At 48.3% G+C, this 15,663-nt stretch overlaps 1 protein-coding gene across 3 annotated transcripts in view; it reads right to left on the bottom strand.

Moving 5' to 3' along the window:
- UBE3C (ubiquitin protein ligase E3C) overlaps positions 1 to 15,663 on the bottom strand; it is a 124,746-nt gene that overhangs the window by 12,901 nt on the left and 96,182 nt on the right. For all 3 annotated transcript variants that reach the window (XM_065939603.1, XM_065939600.1, XM_065939602.1), the window contains exons 19-21: positions 7,724 to 7,940; positions 809 to 993; positions 647 to 713 (exon numbers count right to left, since the gene is read on the bottom strand). In XM_065939603.1, coding sequence (XP_065795675.1) covers positions 647 to 713; positions 809 to 993; positions 7,724 to 7,940 — 469 coding nt within the window. The remainder of the gene's footprint in view (positions 1 to 646; positions 714 to 808; positions 994 to 7,723; positions 7,941 to 15,663) is intronic.

Here is a 15,663-nt window from a genome sequence, read left to right as displayed (position 1 = left end):
AGGCTCAATTCTTATTTTCTTTTACTGTTAGTGGTCTTATTTTTTGGGGGGGGGAGGGGGGTTTAGCACTGTTTTTCAAAGCAGAAGACTGGACACAACCCAACAGCCATAAGTAGAGGCTTACAGGGCTTCCCAGGTGGCACTAGTGGTAAAGAACCTGCCTGCCAATGCCAGGAGACAGTAAGAAAATGAGATTCAATCCCTGAGAAGATCTTCTAGAGGAGGAAATGGCAATCTACTCCACTATTCTTGCCTGGAGAATCCCATGGCCAGAGGAGCCTTGTAGACTATGGTCCACATGGTCACAAAGAGACCAGACTGAAGTGACAGCACCGCACGCAGTGGCTTAAGAGGATAAGCTATGAAGAGAAAAAAAGCAGGATGCGGAATGGTGTGCACAAACAAAGAAAACAAAAATGGAGTTTGCACTTGTGTGTAAACACGTAAAGACGCCAAGCACAGTGGTTACTCACAATGGGCACGGGCAGGGGAGGAAACAGGAAGTGGGTCTCACTGTAACCTCGCATTGCCTGGGTGTTAAACCATGTGAGCAAACTGCCCATATAAAGAAGCACATTAGAATTACTTTGGAAATATGACCATCGATAACATATTCAGGAATAATAAACAAGTAGTGATAACATACCTGAATAGTTTGTAAAGGATTTTAGGTCCTCCAGACTTATGGGAACTTGTGCACCAGAAATCAACACCTAAAAAAAAAGTTCACGTTATAAAATTTGAGGTGGATTTTAAGAAAGATTTTCATGTCAGGAAAAAACTGTGTCCCCAAGCACAAGAAGTGGACCTGGATCTCCTGCTGGTCGAACATCCGCAGCCACTCCAGGCTCACCACGTTGGCCAGGCCCTGCCGGAACGCCAGGCAGTGTGGGCGGATCTGCCGGTTGAGCCGGTAGTCGGCCACCAGGTGGATGTACGCAATGCGATTGGCACTGGTCACTGGGATGTCCTTCCCACCAGATTTCAGTTCAACTACCTATGGATTTAAAACAAGAGTTGGAAATGTCTCTGAGTATGGCCACCGGGCAAAACAAGAGCAAGAAACACTTATTTCAAGGGAACTTGATTGACTGTGTTGCTCCGCACATGAACATTTTAGTGAAAGGTGTGTGACCAGCACACATGACCTCATAGACAGGGAAGAGTCCTCTGATGGGGCTCTCCAGAGCTCGGCATCCTACTCTGCATCTTAACTCACTAACCACCCCTGCTTTCTGCAAAGTCCTGAGGGACGATGTTACAATGCAATCATGTCATTTCATTACAAAAGAAATTAGAGATCACAGAGGGCAAAGATACAAACCAAACGATCAGCAAGGATCAGAAGGGCTTCACTGTGGAGAAAAGGCAATGTTAAGGAATTAATGCCGTAGAGACGGGGACTCATGTGTGCACAGGCAGCATACATCCCCTCTGGATTTCTATGACTACTGTTCAGTTTAGTCGCTCAGTCCTGTCCAAGTTTTTGCGACCCCATGAACTGCAGCACGCCAGGCCTCCCTGTCCATCACCAACTTGCAGAGTTCACCCAAACCCATGTCCACTGAGTCGGTGATACCACCCAACCATCTCATCCTCTGTCATCCCCTTCTCCTCCTGCCCTCAATCTTTCCCAGCATCAGGGTCTTTTCAAATGAGTTAGCTCTTCGCATCAGGTGGCTGTACAGTACTGCAGATATGATACGGAGGGCAGTGGTCATCATCAGGCACAACTGGTTAGTCCATTTCTGATGCACCTGCAGGCATCTGACAGAACTTCTGCATCGCTGCACAGGGACACACACTCTCGGGTCGAGTGCAGGGTTAGGACCCCGCGGAGCGTCCCTGAGGTACAGTGGGGAGGAGGAGCGGACTCGGGCACCCTGCCCCCACTTCAGTACATGCCACCGAGGAGTCCCTCGGCCCCCAAAGCCCGCTGTCGTTGGGGTGGTACCTTGTCCATCTTGGGGCTGGGATTATGTGAACGCACACAAACAAAGCTGACTAACGCAACTCCACAGACGACTAGACACGTCCGCCTGACTTACAACTGTAGACTTGTAGAACCCGGGTCTGCTGGTGCCCACTCTCGGGACGAGGGCGAGGCAGTCTCCGCCAAGGATAAAGAAACACAGGCACGCCTGCAACCCTGAACACTGCCAGGGCGTGGAGAGGGCACAGGGGCGCTGCCAGCGGTGGTACTGAGCAGGGCTCAGACGCCTGGTGAGCGGGGGGCCGGGGGGCGCCTGGGGTGAGAGCGGAGGAGCGCTCGACACCTTCCCGCACCACGGTTTCCTTCTCTGCCTTGGGCCTCTGGGGAGCCGCTGTATTCCAGGGGCAGCCCAAACACGCCTGCTCCCTCTGAGGGCCAGCATTTCACCTTATTTTTTTTTTTTAATTGTCACTTTACAGAAATGGTACTTTAGAACCTGCTGAAAGTTCTACCTAAATGGTCCTGTGGGAAGGTTACACAGCCATGTGTGGTGAAAGCCGCCCACAGGGTCTGACAACACCTCACCGCTCCAGATTCACGCTAAAAGTGCAAGGTCTGACAAGGCGCCGGGTGGGGGTGGGGGGCCACCTCTCACAGCTCGCTGTCACTCGAGCCGCGGCCCTGGCTGCTCTGGGTTACAGCTGAGACAGCCTGGATCACAGGCAGGCAGGCACTAGAGGGGGTGGTGCCCGTGGTCTGGAACACAGAGGCCCCCGCCCGTTACCAGCAGCATTTCCGACAACTTTAGAGTGGTGACTCTGCTGGTTCAAACTTGCCTCTCACGCTGCACCTGAAGGGCATCATGTCACAGCTCTCCTTCGGAGCTCCGTTCTGAGGAGCACCTGCAAGCCTGGAATGTCTGCACGCTGCTTCCTTCAGGACGCGCAGGGGCCGTCACCGCCACGCACACGCAGCCGCCGTCACGCAATGCAGGGGCAGTCACGCACGCACAGGGGCCACCGCGGAGGCATCGTCGCTATCATGCAGGCGCAGGCGCTTGCCCCACCCTCCCGGCACCCCGTCCCTGCTGGAAGAGCTAGGGTGAACGACTTGCCCAAGGCCACACAGCAAAGCAGCAAAACCCGGGCTTTAACCAAGGTCTCGTGACTCAAGTTCGATGCTTTTCCACAGAACAGATGATGATTTATGGATCCATCTTAAACCCTGAGCATTCTCCTCAAGGGAGATATGTGTATAAATCAGTGATCTGAAATTTCATGTTTGTTTTTAAGTAGGCTAACAAGCAGCCATATTGATTAAAGAAAAAAAAAATTGAGCGCAACATCATTATTCTAAAAGGGAAGATTCATTAACATAAGCTGCTAACATAATGAAGTATTTGCATACTACCAATCTTTAAATCATGACATTTTATAAACCTAAACCTCTATCAGAGAACTAGGTTTTTATATATGTTTCTACAGAAATCCATATGATCTCTCCCCAAATTAGGTACTTTACCAGTGACTCTAATTTTTCCAATTAGACTCTTTAGTATAATTATTCTTATGCATTATCATCTATAATCTCTACTCAGTGGGAATTTCTATGAATAATTGGAACATCTTCACACATTCACTTTTAACAGATTACAGTATTATCAGTGGCACTTTAATGGAACATACATATGCGACATTCCACCATTACCATCTATTTCAGAAGGGAAATGGGAAACACCCCATTAGCAAAGGCCTCAGACAGGTCCTTAATACAGCCCAAGACATCCACTAGGTGGGGCCAGGGGGCAGCAACACTGTACGCTGACATTTCCTTCTGACGGTGATCAACCCTGCCTTCAAAAACCTTTCACTTTGCAGTGCTGAGATTTCAGCTCCATGAGAAGGAAGAAGATAAGCAACCAACGGACACCCGGCTCTGAGCCCTCACCCTGTGTCTCACAGCATCCCTGCAGCTCGCAGAGATGCCTGGACCTCAGCAGGCAGGAGGAAGCATTACTTCCTTGTCACTGGTTGGGATTCAGTCCCACCTATTTCTGAGACAGAGAACTTTACAGACAAAGAGAGATGGAAAAATAAAAAACCCACAAAGATGGTCATTTAAAAAATATCAAGAAGGTTTAGACAGGAGGATGTATGAATCTTTGTGTATGCTTTTTGCTTTGCTTTTTAGAAGACATCATGATGGTGCATAAGCTACAGAACACTTCTGAGTCTAGGGAGGAAGAAATAACAAGACACAAAACGTCTCCCATTCTCCTGAGGGGCTCTTGGTACCACATACAGCACTGTGTACTGTGTGTAACGCCCCAGAGAGACAGCACTTCATACCTGGTATGAGGGCTGTAGTTTAAGAAACAGAGGGAAAGAAAGCAGAAAATAACAAGTGTAGAAGAGCATGTGGAAAACTCAGAACCTTCGTATGACCCAACGATTCCACTTTCAGGTACACACCCAAAATACCTGAAGACAGGGCCCTCAAAGACACTTGTACAGCAGTGGCCGTGGCCTCCGTGTTCCCGACAGTTACAACGGTCGGTCCATCAACAGATGGATAAACAAACGTTAACACGGCCGACAACGGCAGACTCATCAGCTTGAGAAGAAGGAACTCTGACACCTGCTGCACATCACGGTGACTCTGGAAGGCACGATGCTCAGCGAGGTAAACCACTCACTTAAGGACAAGTACTGTCTGACTCCACTCACAGGAGGGGCCTGAGGCCGTCAGTCCTAGAGACAGAAAGCAGAAAGGTGCGAGCCAGGAGCTGGTGGAGGGTAGTTTAGTATCAGAATGTCCCACCCAGCGCACCCCTTCTCCAACTCAAAGACAATCTTAGTTCCAGATACTGATCTACAGAATGTAATTTGAAAGATGAACATTACAGTTGAACTCCTCTCATTAGAACTTTCATTGCTTAACCAAGTTGTAGTTTCTGTGAATTCTGGAACTGCCTGACCCAGAGATACCTGGGCTCACAGAACCAGAACCTCCGCTTCTGCTGACAGCAGACCCAGATGCCTTCTCATCTTTCCCTTTCCTGAAAGCGAAAGTGTCAGCCGCTCAGTCATGTTCGACTCTTTGGGGCCCCACAGACTGTAGCCCACCAGCCTCTCCTGTCTGTGGGATTCTCCAGGCATGTGTACTGGAGTGGCTTGCCATTTCATTCTCCAGGGGATCTTCCTGATCTAGGGATTGAACCCGGGTCTCCCGCACTGCAGATGGATTCTTTACCATCTGAGCCACAGGGAAACCCTATTCTAGTAGCTCTGAAACACACCTGTTAGGCTCTTACCCTAACAGGTGTAGGCTCAGCGTTCCTGAAGCCTGAGTCCTCGAAAGGGTCTCCACAGCATCTCTACCTACTCTCCTCCACGACTGCTAAACCCCAGCCTCGCCCAAATCTGTTCACTGGCCTGCTGACCCCTTATCGCGCATCACGGGCCTCCTTCAGGCAGCTCTCCAGGAGCACTCCTTCTGAGCTTCTATTGCGCTAAACAGCACAGGTCTCACGACACGGACCGTATCTGCCTCTTGTGAGGATGAGTGTGCTCTTACTAACACACACCTCCTCTGCTGAGCTCAAGGCCAGTGCACAGTCACCAGTACCTCCTGAGTGACGGAGGAAGGGAGAGCAGCGTGGAGGTAAGCGAGGAAGGAGAGAAAAAACATCCAAAACGGGTTCAGTGTATGTGTTCGCCAAAATCAACGGTCAGCGCTGCACCCCGGGGGTCAGGCACTGTGGGGGCGAGCTTACAGGCAGTGCCGCCTGGACTGAACACTAGGACCTATTTAATATGCAGTTATTTTTAAGCTGGCAAAGCTGATCACTTTTGAAAGCCTGGACTAGAAATCAAGTAATAACAAAAAGTTAGAGAAGCAATTATGAAGTCTAAAGTGAATACTACTTTCACAGCTAAAATCCAACCACGAGTTGCAAAAAAGACCATCAGTCTAATCTATCTGCGTAAGGACAACAGGAAAGATGCAGTTTCCCTGCAAAAGAGATGCGTTTGTCTGGAACAAGTGTGAATGAGAAAAACACAGCTGGTTACTTTCCAAGAGTTAGAATTCTTTTAATCTGACTGAAAATATATTACAAGTATATACATACTAATATAATTTTAGAATTCCAAATAGACACCAGGTCACAATTACTCTTAAAGATTTGATTTTTATTCTGTCATTTCTCCTGGTATGTTATTGCATAGTTAAATTCATCAGAATCCATCCTCATCAGAATGCTGACTGAAACTATAATGTAGTTATGTTTTATGTACACAGTTCGCTTCACCTCTCACTAAATAAAGTGTTAATATTAAATGGAAGAATGCAGAAAACATTTCTGAAAATGAGAATACCGGTGATGGAGTATAACAAATAGGAAAAGAGAAACTGATACTGAGAAAATGCTAAATGAGATTATTTTAATCAGGGAGAAAAAATTATGTTTTATGCTACAGTTAGTCAAATTTGCTCTGTAGTCTTAAATTTGAAGTGAATTAACGCTTCTCCTCCAGAGTCACTTGTTATCTTCCTTATTCTCTCCAGAATTAACTGCATATTGCACAGAGAAGCAAGAGCCACTTAAAACAACTAGAAACAAAGTGATCCAATGAGGATTATCATACAAGCTGGTTACTTCAAAAATCCAACAAGATATTAACAAACAATCTGATTTGCCTGTATGCACTTTGAGAAGTTCTGTAAATCATGGGAACATCTGAACACCTGCTCTAGCAGACGGAATGGCATGACAGGCCCCTCTGTCCCGCCCCCACCTTCTGCAAGCATCTCTACACAGTCAACCTAGGCCCCCTGTGCCTATACCCACTGGCCCTGTTCTCACGGGACTAGAATAGTTAAGTATGTATGTAGTGCATGAATGTACATGGCAGTATTATTCATAAGAGCCAAAAAAGTGGAAATAACTCAGATGTCCATCAGCTGGTAAAGAAAATATGGTCTATCCACACACCATTTCTGGACATCACTAGGCCGAAAAAGGGAGGGAAGTACCAGCACTTGTAGCCCCCAGTAAGTGAAGCACCACAGGCCACACGCCCTGAGATTCCAGGTGTGAAAACTGTCCAGAGGACAGGGTCCAGGGACCGGAGGAGCAGGGTGTGGCAGACCCAGGGGCAGGTGTGACCTGCTAACGGGCACGCAGTCGCCTCCGTATGGCCAAAGTGTCCTAAAATTTGGATGTTGGGGCTGGCTGCACTAACCCTCATGCACATGGTTCAGGGTGGAATTTATGGCACCTAGATCACACCTCAGTAAAGCAGCTGTTCCAAAACTTAGTTTGAATCTCTAGTATATTTCTTTTTAAGGATAAAAATAGCGAGAGCACCCAGATGGACAGGTTCAGCAGCTGAGGGCCACTCTGCAGGGTGAGGAGCCAAGAAGCACCACCGAGCCCCAGGCTCCAGAAATGAGGCAGAAAGGCAGGGTGCCTTGCAGCCGCACGCAGAACGGGGAGGTGAGGCGGCACTTGGCCGGCTCCCTGAGCCCTGGCTCTCTGTCCTGCGATTCTCCAACTGAGATGTGCACAAGCTCCCACAGCATGAAGGCCGCGTGTGCACGCAGAAGGGCATGCCCAGGGGTGACGGCTCCACCTGCCTGCACCTCGCCGAGGTTGCACCAGCGTGCGCACGCAGCAGGACACAGGCGGGTGCGGGAGCCCCAGCCCCACTTGCCTGCGCCTCTCCGAGGTCGCGCCAGCATGCGCACGCAGCAGGACACGGGCGGGTGCGGGAGCCCCAGCCCCACTTGCCTGCGCCTCGCCGAGGTCGTTGTTCACCACCGTGAAGTTCAGCCCCAGCTCCTCCACGTCGCCCTCGTAGCTCTTGAGGAAAAGCAGGTTTCTGTACACCTCGGGGTCTAGGGACGCCAGGTGGTGGATATCCACATCCGCGCTGGTCCCCAGCAGCTTGGACAGGAAGAAGCCGGCGAAGGGCAGCTCCACCAGCATGTTCTCATAGAGAGCCTTTGAACGAAGCAGGGACCACCGGTTAGCATTTCATAGGGTCGCCTCTCATCCTTCCTACAAGTAAGAGACGGTATGTTCAGCCTGGTCCCCACAGACCCTGAGACAGCAGACCCCTCTGCCCCAGGCGGACAAGGATGACAAGCTTCACCATGTGCCCGCACGTGGTGCAGGCGTTCATACACACAGCGCGCAGAGCGCCCTACAGCAGACAGCGGAGGACCTGAGGGCCCAAGTGTGGCAGCGGCCTTTAAGGGCCACCTCCTCACGTGACAAGACCCTGCCAAGCGTGTCTGTGAAGCTCTGCAGGTGGATCAGTCTTCCGGGGCTGCTGTAATAAGCGCACTGACCAGTGGCTTCAAACAACAGTCTGGAAAGGTCTGAACCCAGGTGTCAGCAGCAGGTCACGCTCTCTGGGAAGGTCCTGCCAGCTGCAGGGCTGCCGGCTCCCCAGCCTCTGCGGGGCTGCTCCCCCTCAATCTGCTCTGTGCCTCCACCCTGCCCTCCTGCCTCTGATGCAGACGCCAGTCACTGGATCCTGGGACTCACTCCACCCAGGATGACCTCCGCTGAGCTTGCTTACATATGCAAAGATGTCTTTCCAAATAAGGCCCCACTCACAGGGACAGGGCTTCCCTGGTGGCTCAGCAGTAAAGAGTCTGCCTGCGATGCAGGAGACCCGGGTTCAATACCTGGGCTGGGAAGATCCCCAGGAGAAGGTAACAGTTGCCACTCCAGTATTCTTACCAGAAGAATTCCACGGACAGAGAAGCCAGGCGGGCTACAGTCCATGGAGTCACAGAGAGTGACTAAGCGACTATCACTTTCACTTTCTCTCACAGTACAGGACAGTAGGACTCAGAGCGAATCTTCCTGGGGTCGCAGTCCTGCCCAAAGTGGCAGGCGGGCCGGCGCCTGGGTGGCCGCGCCTCCCCTCTGGGTGGAGCCAAAGCGCGAGGGCATGGCCACTATGTGCCAGAGTCGGGTTTCGTGTACTTTCCCAAGTCAAGGAAGATGATTCTTCTTTAGATTTTTTTTCAACCATCAAACGGGGAGAAGGCAGCATTCTTAGCTCAGTGACCACAGCCGCTCTTCCCGCAGAGGGGTCGCCCGCCTGGCCACACCCATGCCCGCCAAAGGCTAAGCCCAGGGCTCAAGAGCCGGACGTGTGGCGTCACTTCCGCCCTGTCCCCCACCACCTGACGGCAGCCTTGTGCCACAGCCCACCCGGGAGGGGCCCTTCCGTGCGCACGCGGCCGGCTCTGCTGCACCCCTGGACAGCCGTCTCACACGCGGGGCAGTCTACAATCATGACCCTTAAATGCACCAACCTTACACACTCACGTTAGGCTCAGATACCCTCTGAAACCCACGTTAACTCTCACCCACTGATGTGACTGGAGCAGACTACAAAACAGCCATGGAATGTCCCCCAAAAGAGAGAGTCCTCCCAGAGGCTAACGTCCTCCCAGAGGCAGACGTCCAGAGGGCACTGCGTGGGCGCCCGGACACCACCTCCCCGAAGGCGGTCACCGCACTTGGAGTTCAGGCTCACCCGCCCCGCCTCCAGCTATGTCCCTGCACTTCTCTTTCTGATTTGAAGACTGATGATTACTCAATTAGTTCTGAAAAGAAGGCAAAAAAGGCTTTCTTAATGAGAGAATGAGTAATAAAATGGCAACTGGCACTTAGGTCTCTCCTGATGATGTAAAGAAGGGCTGTTTTGAGAAGCCAGGCTTTGCCTCAAGTTAAGAATGGCCAATACTATTAACCTGGCCCACTTAGGAACCCCATTACTTCTAATGAATGATGCCGTCAAACCTAAGGAGCATTCTGCAGAGACGACAAGACTGATCCCAGGTGTCGAGAAAAGCGTCATTTGTACGGTGGTCTGTGAGTAAACTCAGAGAGTAAATCATCGGGTGTGTTGAGTATGGAAGGTCATTGTTTGCCATTCCTGCATTAGTAACAATAAACTTGGGAAGTCCACTCAATCCATCAGAGCTACCTGAATTTTAAACAGAAACTCCACTGTGACTCATAAAATGTAAATGCACAGGTATAATTTTTTACACGAGGCAGGTTTAAACCTTTAGAGCATTTAATATACAAGCACTAATAAATGATAGCACTAAAAACTGTGACTGCATCAGCTAAATGGATTATAAATTAAATTTCCATAATGTATGCAACTGAGATACAAATGTAAGCATAAATCAAGGTATTTCCTAAACACAGGTTAATTATACAACTTCAAAAACTGCCAATTTTTTATGCAAAATAATCCACTTAGCATTTTTCATACTGGCCTCAATCCTCAGTCCACTGCATACTTGTTCCTAGAAGCGTATCAATAACCACTTGTCATGAAAACATAGCAATAGGTATATGGAGAAAACCTGTACCGTATTTTTCAACTGTCTGTCTTTTATGAGTGTTTATAGCTAGAAATTGTGCCAAAATGATCTGAAATAAAAAGGATTAATTATGGTAGAAGCCTTTTAATATAAGTGAGTGCAGTCACCATGCAATTAATGCAAACTGTGGCCCTGCCTGGACGGGCGGCGTGAGCTGCATCTCAGGCTGGTTCTGTTTGCTGCCAAATAACTTCAGTAATTTACTACATTAAGAATCAATAAAAAAAATAATGCTTTTCAAATGCATCTCTATCAATCTTCAGGTAGTTCTAAAGTGAACATTTATAACTTAATCTAAAAACTATATCAGAGATGTCCTGTTTCAAGGCCACTCTAATTGAACAAGGAGATAATAATTTTAATTATTTTAGATCAAGCTAACCTTGGAGTCTACAAAATTAAAGATATGTAAAATAAGGATGTAAGCTGATACTAATATGCTATTTAATTTAGCAGTTGTGTCTCAGAAGAAATAACGGCGAGTTGAAAGCCGTGCTCTCTGGCTGGGCTACTGCGGACTCTCAGGATGAGGCTCCTGCAGGGCGGGGGGTGCTCCTGGCCGTGAGCAAGCGCACCGCAAACGCACTGATGGTGCCCAGTCACTGAGCGCAGAGTGAGTGCCCGCTGTGTGTGGGGACCTCTATTGGCGGGATGGAATTCTGCACTCACAGACTGGTTTGCAAAAAACCATTTATTCTCTTTTGAGACATTTCAGGTTGTCAAAATTACACACATGGAGATTCGCTTCAAATCCTAACTGCTTACTCCTTTAGCTCTGTCTACACGGCTGCCTGACGCTCAGTGAGGAGGGCGTGCTATGTGTTGGGTCTTCCCTGCCCCCTCACCACCTAGGAGGACAAGGCGTCCCACCAGCCCTGGAAGCCAAGGAGAGACTTACTCAGTCATTGCAACTGGTAATCTGCACTGAGGATTTGACAGCTTTATTTCTGAAAACAGTCCGTTCACTTCTGAAAAGCTCTGAGGATGCTCGGTGGGTGGGAGACAAGAGGTCACGCCTCCAAGTCGGTCCTCTCACTGGGCATCGGGAAACCCACCTGGGTGCACAGCCACTGCACAGCAAGTGCCCACTCCTGGCCGCTCCTCCTGGCTCAGGCTCCTCCGAGGCTGCTCTGCCCACCAGGTGATAGAAAAGTCACGTCCCATTTCCACTCACGAGAAGTCAGTACTGATATATTCACACAGCTGAGCGGCCGTCACCCTCCAACTGAGTTTTGAACATTTCACCCACCGCCCCTGCCCCCCACCAGCAGAAACCGTGAGCTCTGGGCTGTCACTGCCTCACCTCCTGCACCCCCAGCCCAGAACTCTCGGGACGCCTTTTCTGTAGCCACACGCACCTCTGGGTGAGCCGCCCAGCCCCGGGGCACCTCTGACGGTGCTCTGCCTGAGTTCCTGCTGCCTGTGGCCACCCACACCAGCAGAGGCCAGGAGGCCTGCTGACCTCGTCTCTCTGACCCCGGCGGTGGAACCAGGAGACCCTGCCTGGTCTGTTTCACTCACGGAGGAGCTCAGCAGCCCCCTGCCGCCTCCCAGAGAAGTTACCCCGATTCGAGGAACAGCAGCAGCAACACACATCTTCACCTGGCTCACTTTTCACAATGACTATTCATTTATCTTTAAAATGTATTTATTTGGCTGTGCTGGGTCTTTGCTGTGATACGTGGGGTCTAGTTTTCTGACCAGGGATCGAACCCAGGCCCCCTGCATTGGGAACACTGGACCACCAGGAAGATCCAAAAGCGACTACTGAAATGTGTAGAAAGATTTAAATGGGCTGATTTTATCTATTTTTTAGATAATTACTGTCCTTATTGCACAAATAAAGCCCAAGGAAAGACATGCAGTACACTTTAAGCAGCACCAGCAGAAGTCGGTGCTCCTAATTTTCCCGGTGAGAATCTAGCATGACTTAGAAAAAGAAAAACAGCCCTAGTGTAACACTGACCCCTGTTAAACTAGTGTGTAGGAGGGCCTAAAAGTGTGAGAAGGAAGTCCACGCACTGGAACCGCTCAGCCTGCGCTCCGGAGCCAGGACACTACTGACGCCCTAGAGCCTGTCCACAGCCAGAGAAGCCACTGCCGGGAGAGGCCCACACACGGCCGCCGGAGGGGCCCCCACCCGCCCCAACTGGGGAGTCCTTGCAGACCAGCACAGCCAAAAAAGTATTTTTTTTTTAAATAAAGAGAAGTTTTTTAAAATGTGACAAAGGATATCTCAAATGGAAAGCAAAATCTACTTATGCAGGGGCAGAAAGAATTCTGGTGAATATCTCAGAATAGCTAAAACTTCAATAATACTTTTAGGTACTGAAGTCAACTGAATTCTGGCATACACTGGCCATTTTTACTGTACAATAAGACCATTTTAACTTCATGCTTAATTTTGAAGAAACAAACTTGCATAGAAAACTATGACCTTAACTAGGAAGAGAGATAATCTCCAGATTTGGGAACGCGTTGCTTTTAATGGAAAAGAATATAAATTGTGAGTCGAATGCTATAAAAGCAGTACAGTTCTCCGAAGGGATAGGGTCATATAAGTAATCACTTTTAAATTATAAGTTTTACATATTTGTTAATTATGATCTTTGATTTTTCTGTTTCTCAAAAGAGTTGAATGTCAACAATAGGAAACGCATGGTGAATCATCCCTGTGGTTAATTAACTGGGAGATTCAGAGAAAGCCTGCTTCTCAAATCCGATGACCTCTAAATAAAAAGAGTCTTAACATTAGTGAGTCTCAACATGCAAGTCTTGATTGGAAGACTTGTGCTTAGCACAGAATGATCAACTATTTGCTGAATGATATGCTTTAAAAAACCTAAGGGAAAGATACATTAACTTCAGAGCTCAATCAGATGAAGCAGCTCAACTATGCTGACCCTTATTGAGTTGAAGAGCTCTAAACAAGATATTATAAAACAGAAGCTTTGTCATTTAAGGACCAAAGTAACATAAATGCTAGTAAGTATTCACCTCAGCCGACAGTTTCAAAGCCTCAGCAAATTCAGTGAGCATTCTATAAAAGGATTCTAATGAATACAAAAATAAATTTTCCCAACTCTCAAAAATCTCAGGATAAACTGTTAACTGCCAATACTACACTCTATGATTCATTAAGTGTAGACTGAATTCCACTCAAATACAAAATTATAAACTATGTTGAAGTTTTACCATCTGTTAATTAAAAATTTGAAATATATGACCAAGATATTATCAAACAACCTGATTTATAGGCATTCTGTTCCAATAATATCAATATTCCAAAGCAAGGGAAAAAAAATTTCCAAGTAGAATACAAATATGATAAAAGATTTCCTCCAATAAATATTCTGAACTTAATTGGCTTAAATGGACATAGGTGCTTCTATCTGTTTAAAAAAGTTCAAGATGACATTACCACATCCTTGAACTGTTTATTTATTCCCTGTCCAGAGTCTGATTTACAGGCGATAAAATGCAATCACAACCCACACCAGAGCAGGAATCATCTGCTAATGGAACTTTCAGCGAGAAGTGACCAGTGACATGAGGTAATTCTTCCTATGCAGGAGTGCTCCCGAGGACCTCACTGCACTTCATCACAGTAAACAATCACTAACATATGCATTAAAGAAAATTTAAATACATTATGACCCAATAAATATCATAATCAATCAATAGACAGTTTTCTTCTCTTAAAGATTTAATGTTCAGATACCACACTATTAGTTCTATACTACTACACTCACTTAGATCTGGACAATTTTTAACATGTTGGTACAAATTTAACCATTTATAGTCAGATATGTTTTAGAAACTAGTGCTCCCTCAGCAGTTCCCTTGCAGAAAATTATACAAGTAAAATCTGTAAAATGAGAAACTAAATTAAATACCATTTTCAAACAACTATAGTTTTGTTCTTGCTTTTGTCTAAACTTTATTATTTCAAGATCTTTATTAAGACAGAATTTATACACACTTCATCTTTAGGACCTGAATCTGGTTTACAGAGCTGATACATTTGGAACATAGGAGTAAGAGGGTCTGCTCCCTTTTGGTTCTGCACCTTCACAGCAGATGTGTCCTCAGGGCGGCTCCCACACAAGTAGCATAGCACCACTATGCCCGTGTGCGCGCGTGAGCAACATCACTATGCAGATGCGCACGCGCACACACACGTGAACAGTGCTGCTATGCACGCGTGCACACACACGTGCCACTATGCAGACACACACACACGGAGCAGCATCACTATGCAGACACACACACACGTGAGCAGTGTCACTATGCAGACACACACACGTGAGCAGCATCACTATGCAGACACACACACATGTGAACAGTGCTGCTATGCACGCGTGCACACACGTGCCACTATGCAGACACACACATGTGAGCAGCATCACTATGCAGACACACACACGTGAGCAGCGTCACTATGCAGACACACACACACACACGTGAGCAGCGTCACTATGCACGCGTGCACACACACGTGCCACTATGCAGACACACACACGTGAGCAGCATCACTATGCAGACACACGCACACACACATGAATAGTGCCACTATGCACGCGTGCACACACACGTGCCACTATGCAGACACACGCACGTGAGCAGCATCACTATGCAGACACACACACACGTGAGCAGTGTCACTATGCAGACACACGCACGTGAGCAGCGTCACTATGCAGACACACGCACGTGAGCAGCGTCACTATGCAGACACACACGCACGTGAGCAGCGTCACTATGTAGACACACACGTGAGCATCACTATGCAGACACACACACGTGAGCAGCGTCACTATGTGCACACGCACACACACGTGAATAGTGCCACTACGCACACGTGCACACACACGTGCCACTATGCAGACACACACACGTGAGCAGCATCACTATGCAGACACACATGCACGTGAGCAGCGTCACTATGCAGACACACACGTGAGCAGCGTCACTATGCAGACACAGACACACATGAGCAGCGTCACTATGCAGACACACGCACGTGAGCAGCGTCACTATGCAGACACACATGCACGTGAGCAGCGTCACTATGCAGACACACACGTGAGCAGCGTCACAATGCAGACACAGACACACATGAGCAGCGTCACTATGCAGACACACGCACGTGAGCAGCGTCACAATGCAGACACACACGTGAGCAGCGTCACTATGCAGACACACATGCACGTGAGCAGCATCACAATGCAGACACACACGTGAGCAGCGTCACTATGCAGACACACATGCACGTGAGCAGCGTCACTATGCAGACACACACGTGA

This window comes from Muntiacus reevesi, chromosome 6 (assembly GCF_963930625.1).
Source record: "Muntiacus reevesi chromosome 6, mMunRee1.1, whole genome shotgun sequence".
Taxonomy (NCBI): domain Eukaryota; kingdom Metazoa; phylum Chordata; class Mammalia; order Artiodactyla; family Cervidae; genus Muntiacus; species Muntiacus reevesi.
The sequence above is the reverse complement of the archived record's forward strand: the minus strand, read 5'-3'. Positions and strand labels throughout refer to the sequence as shown.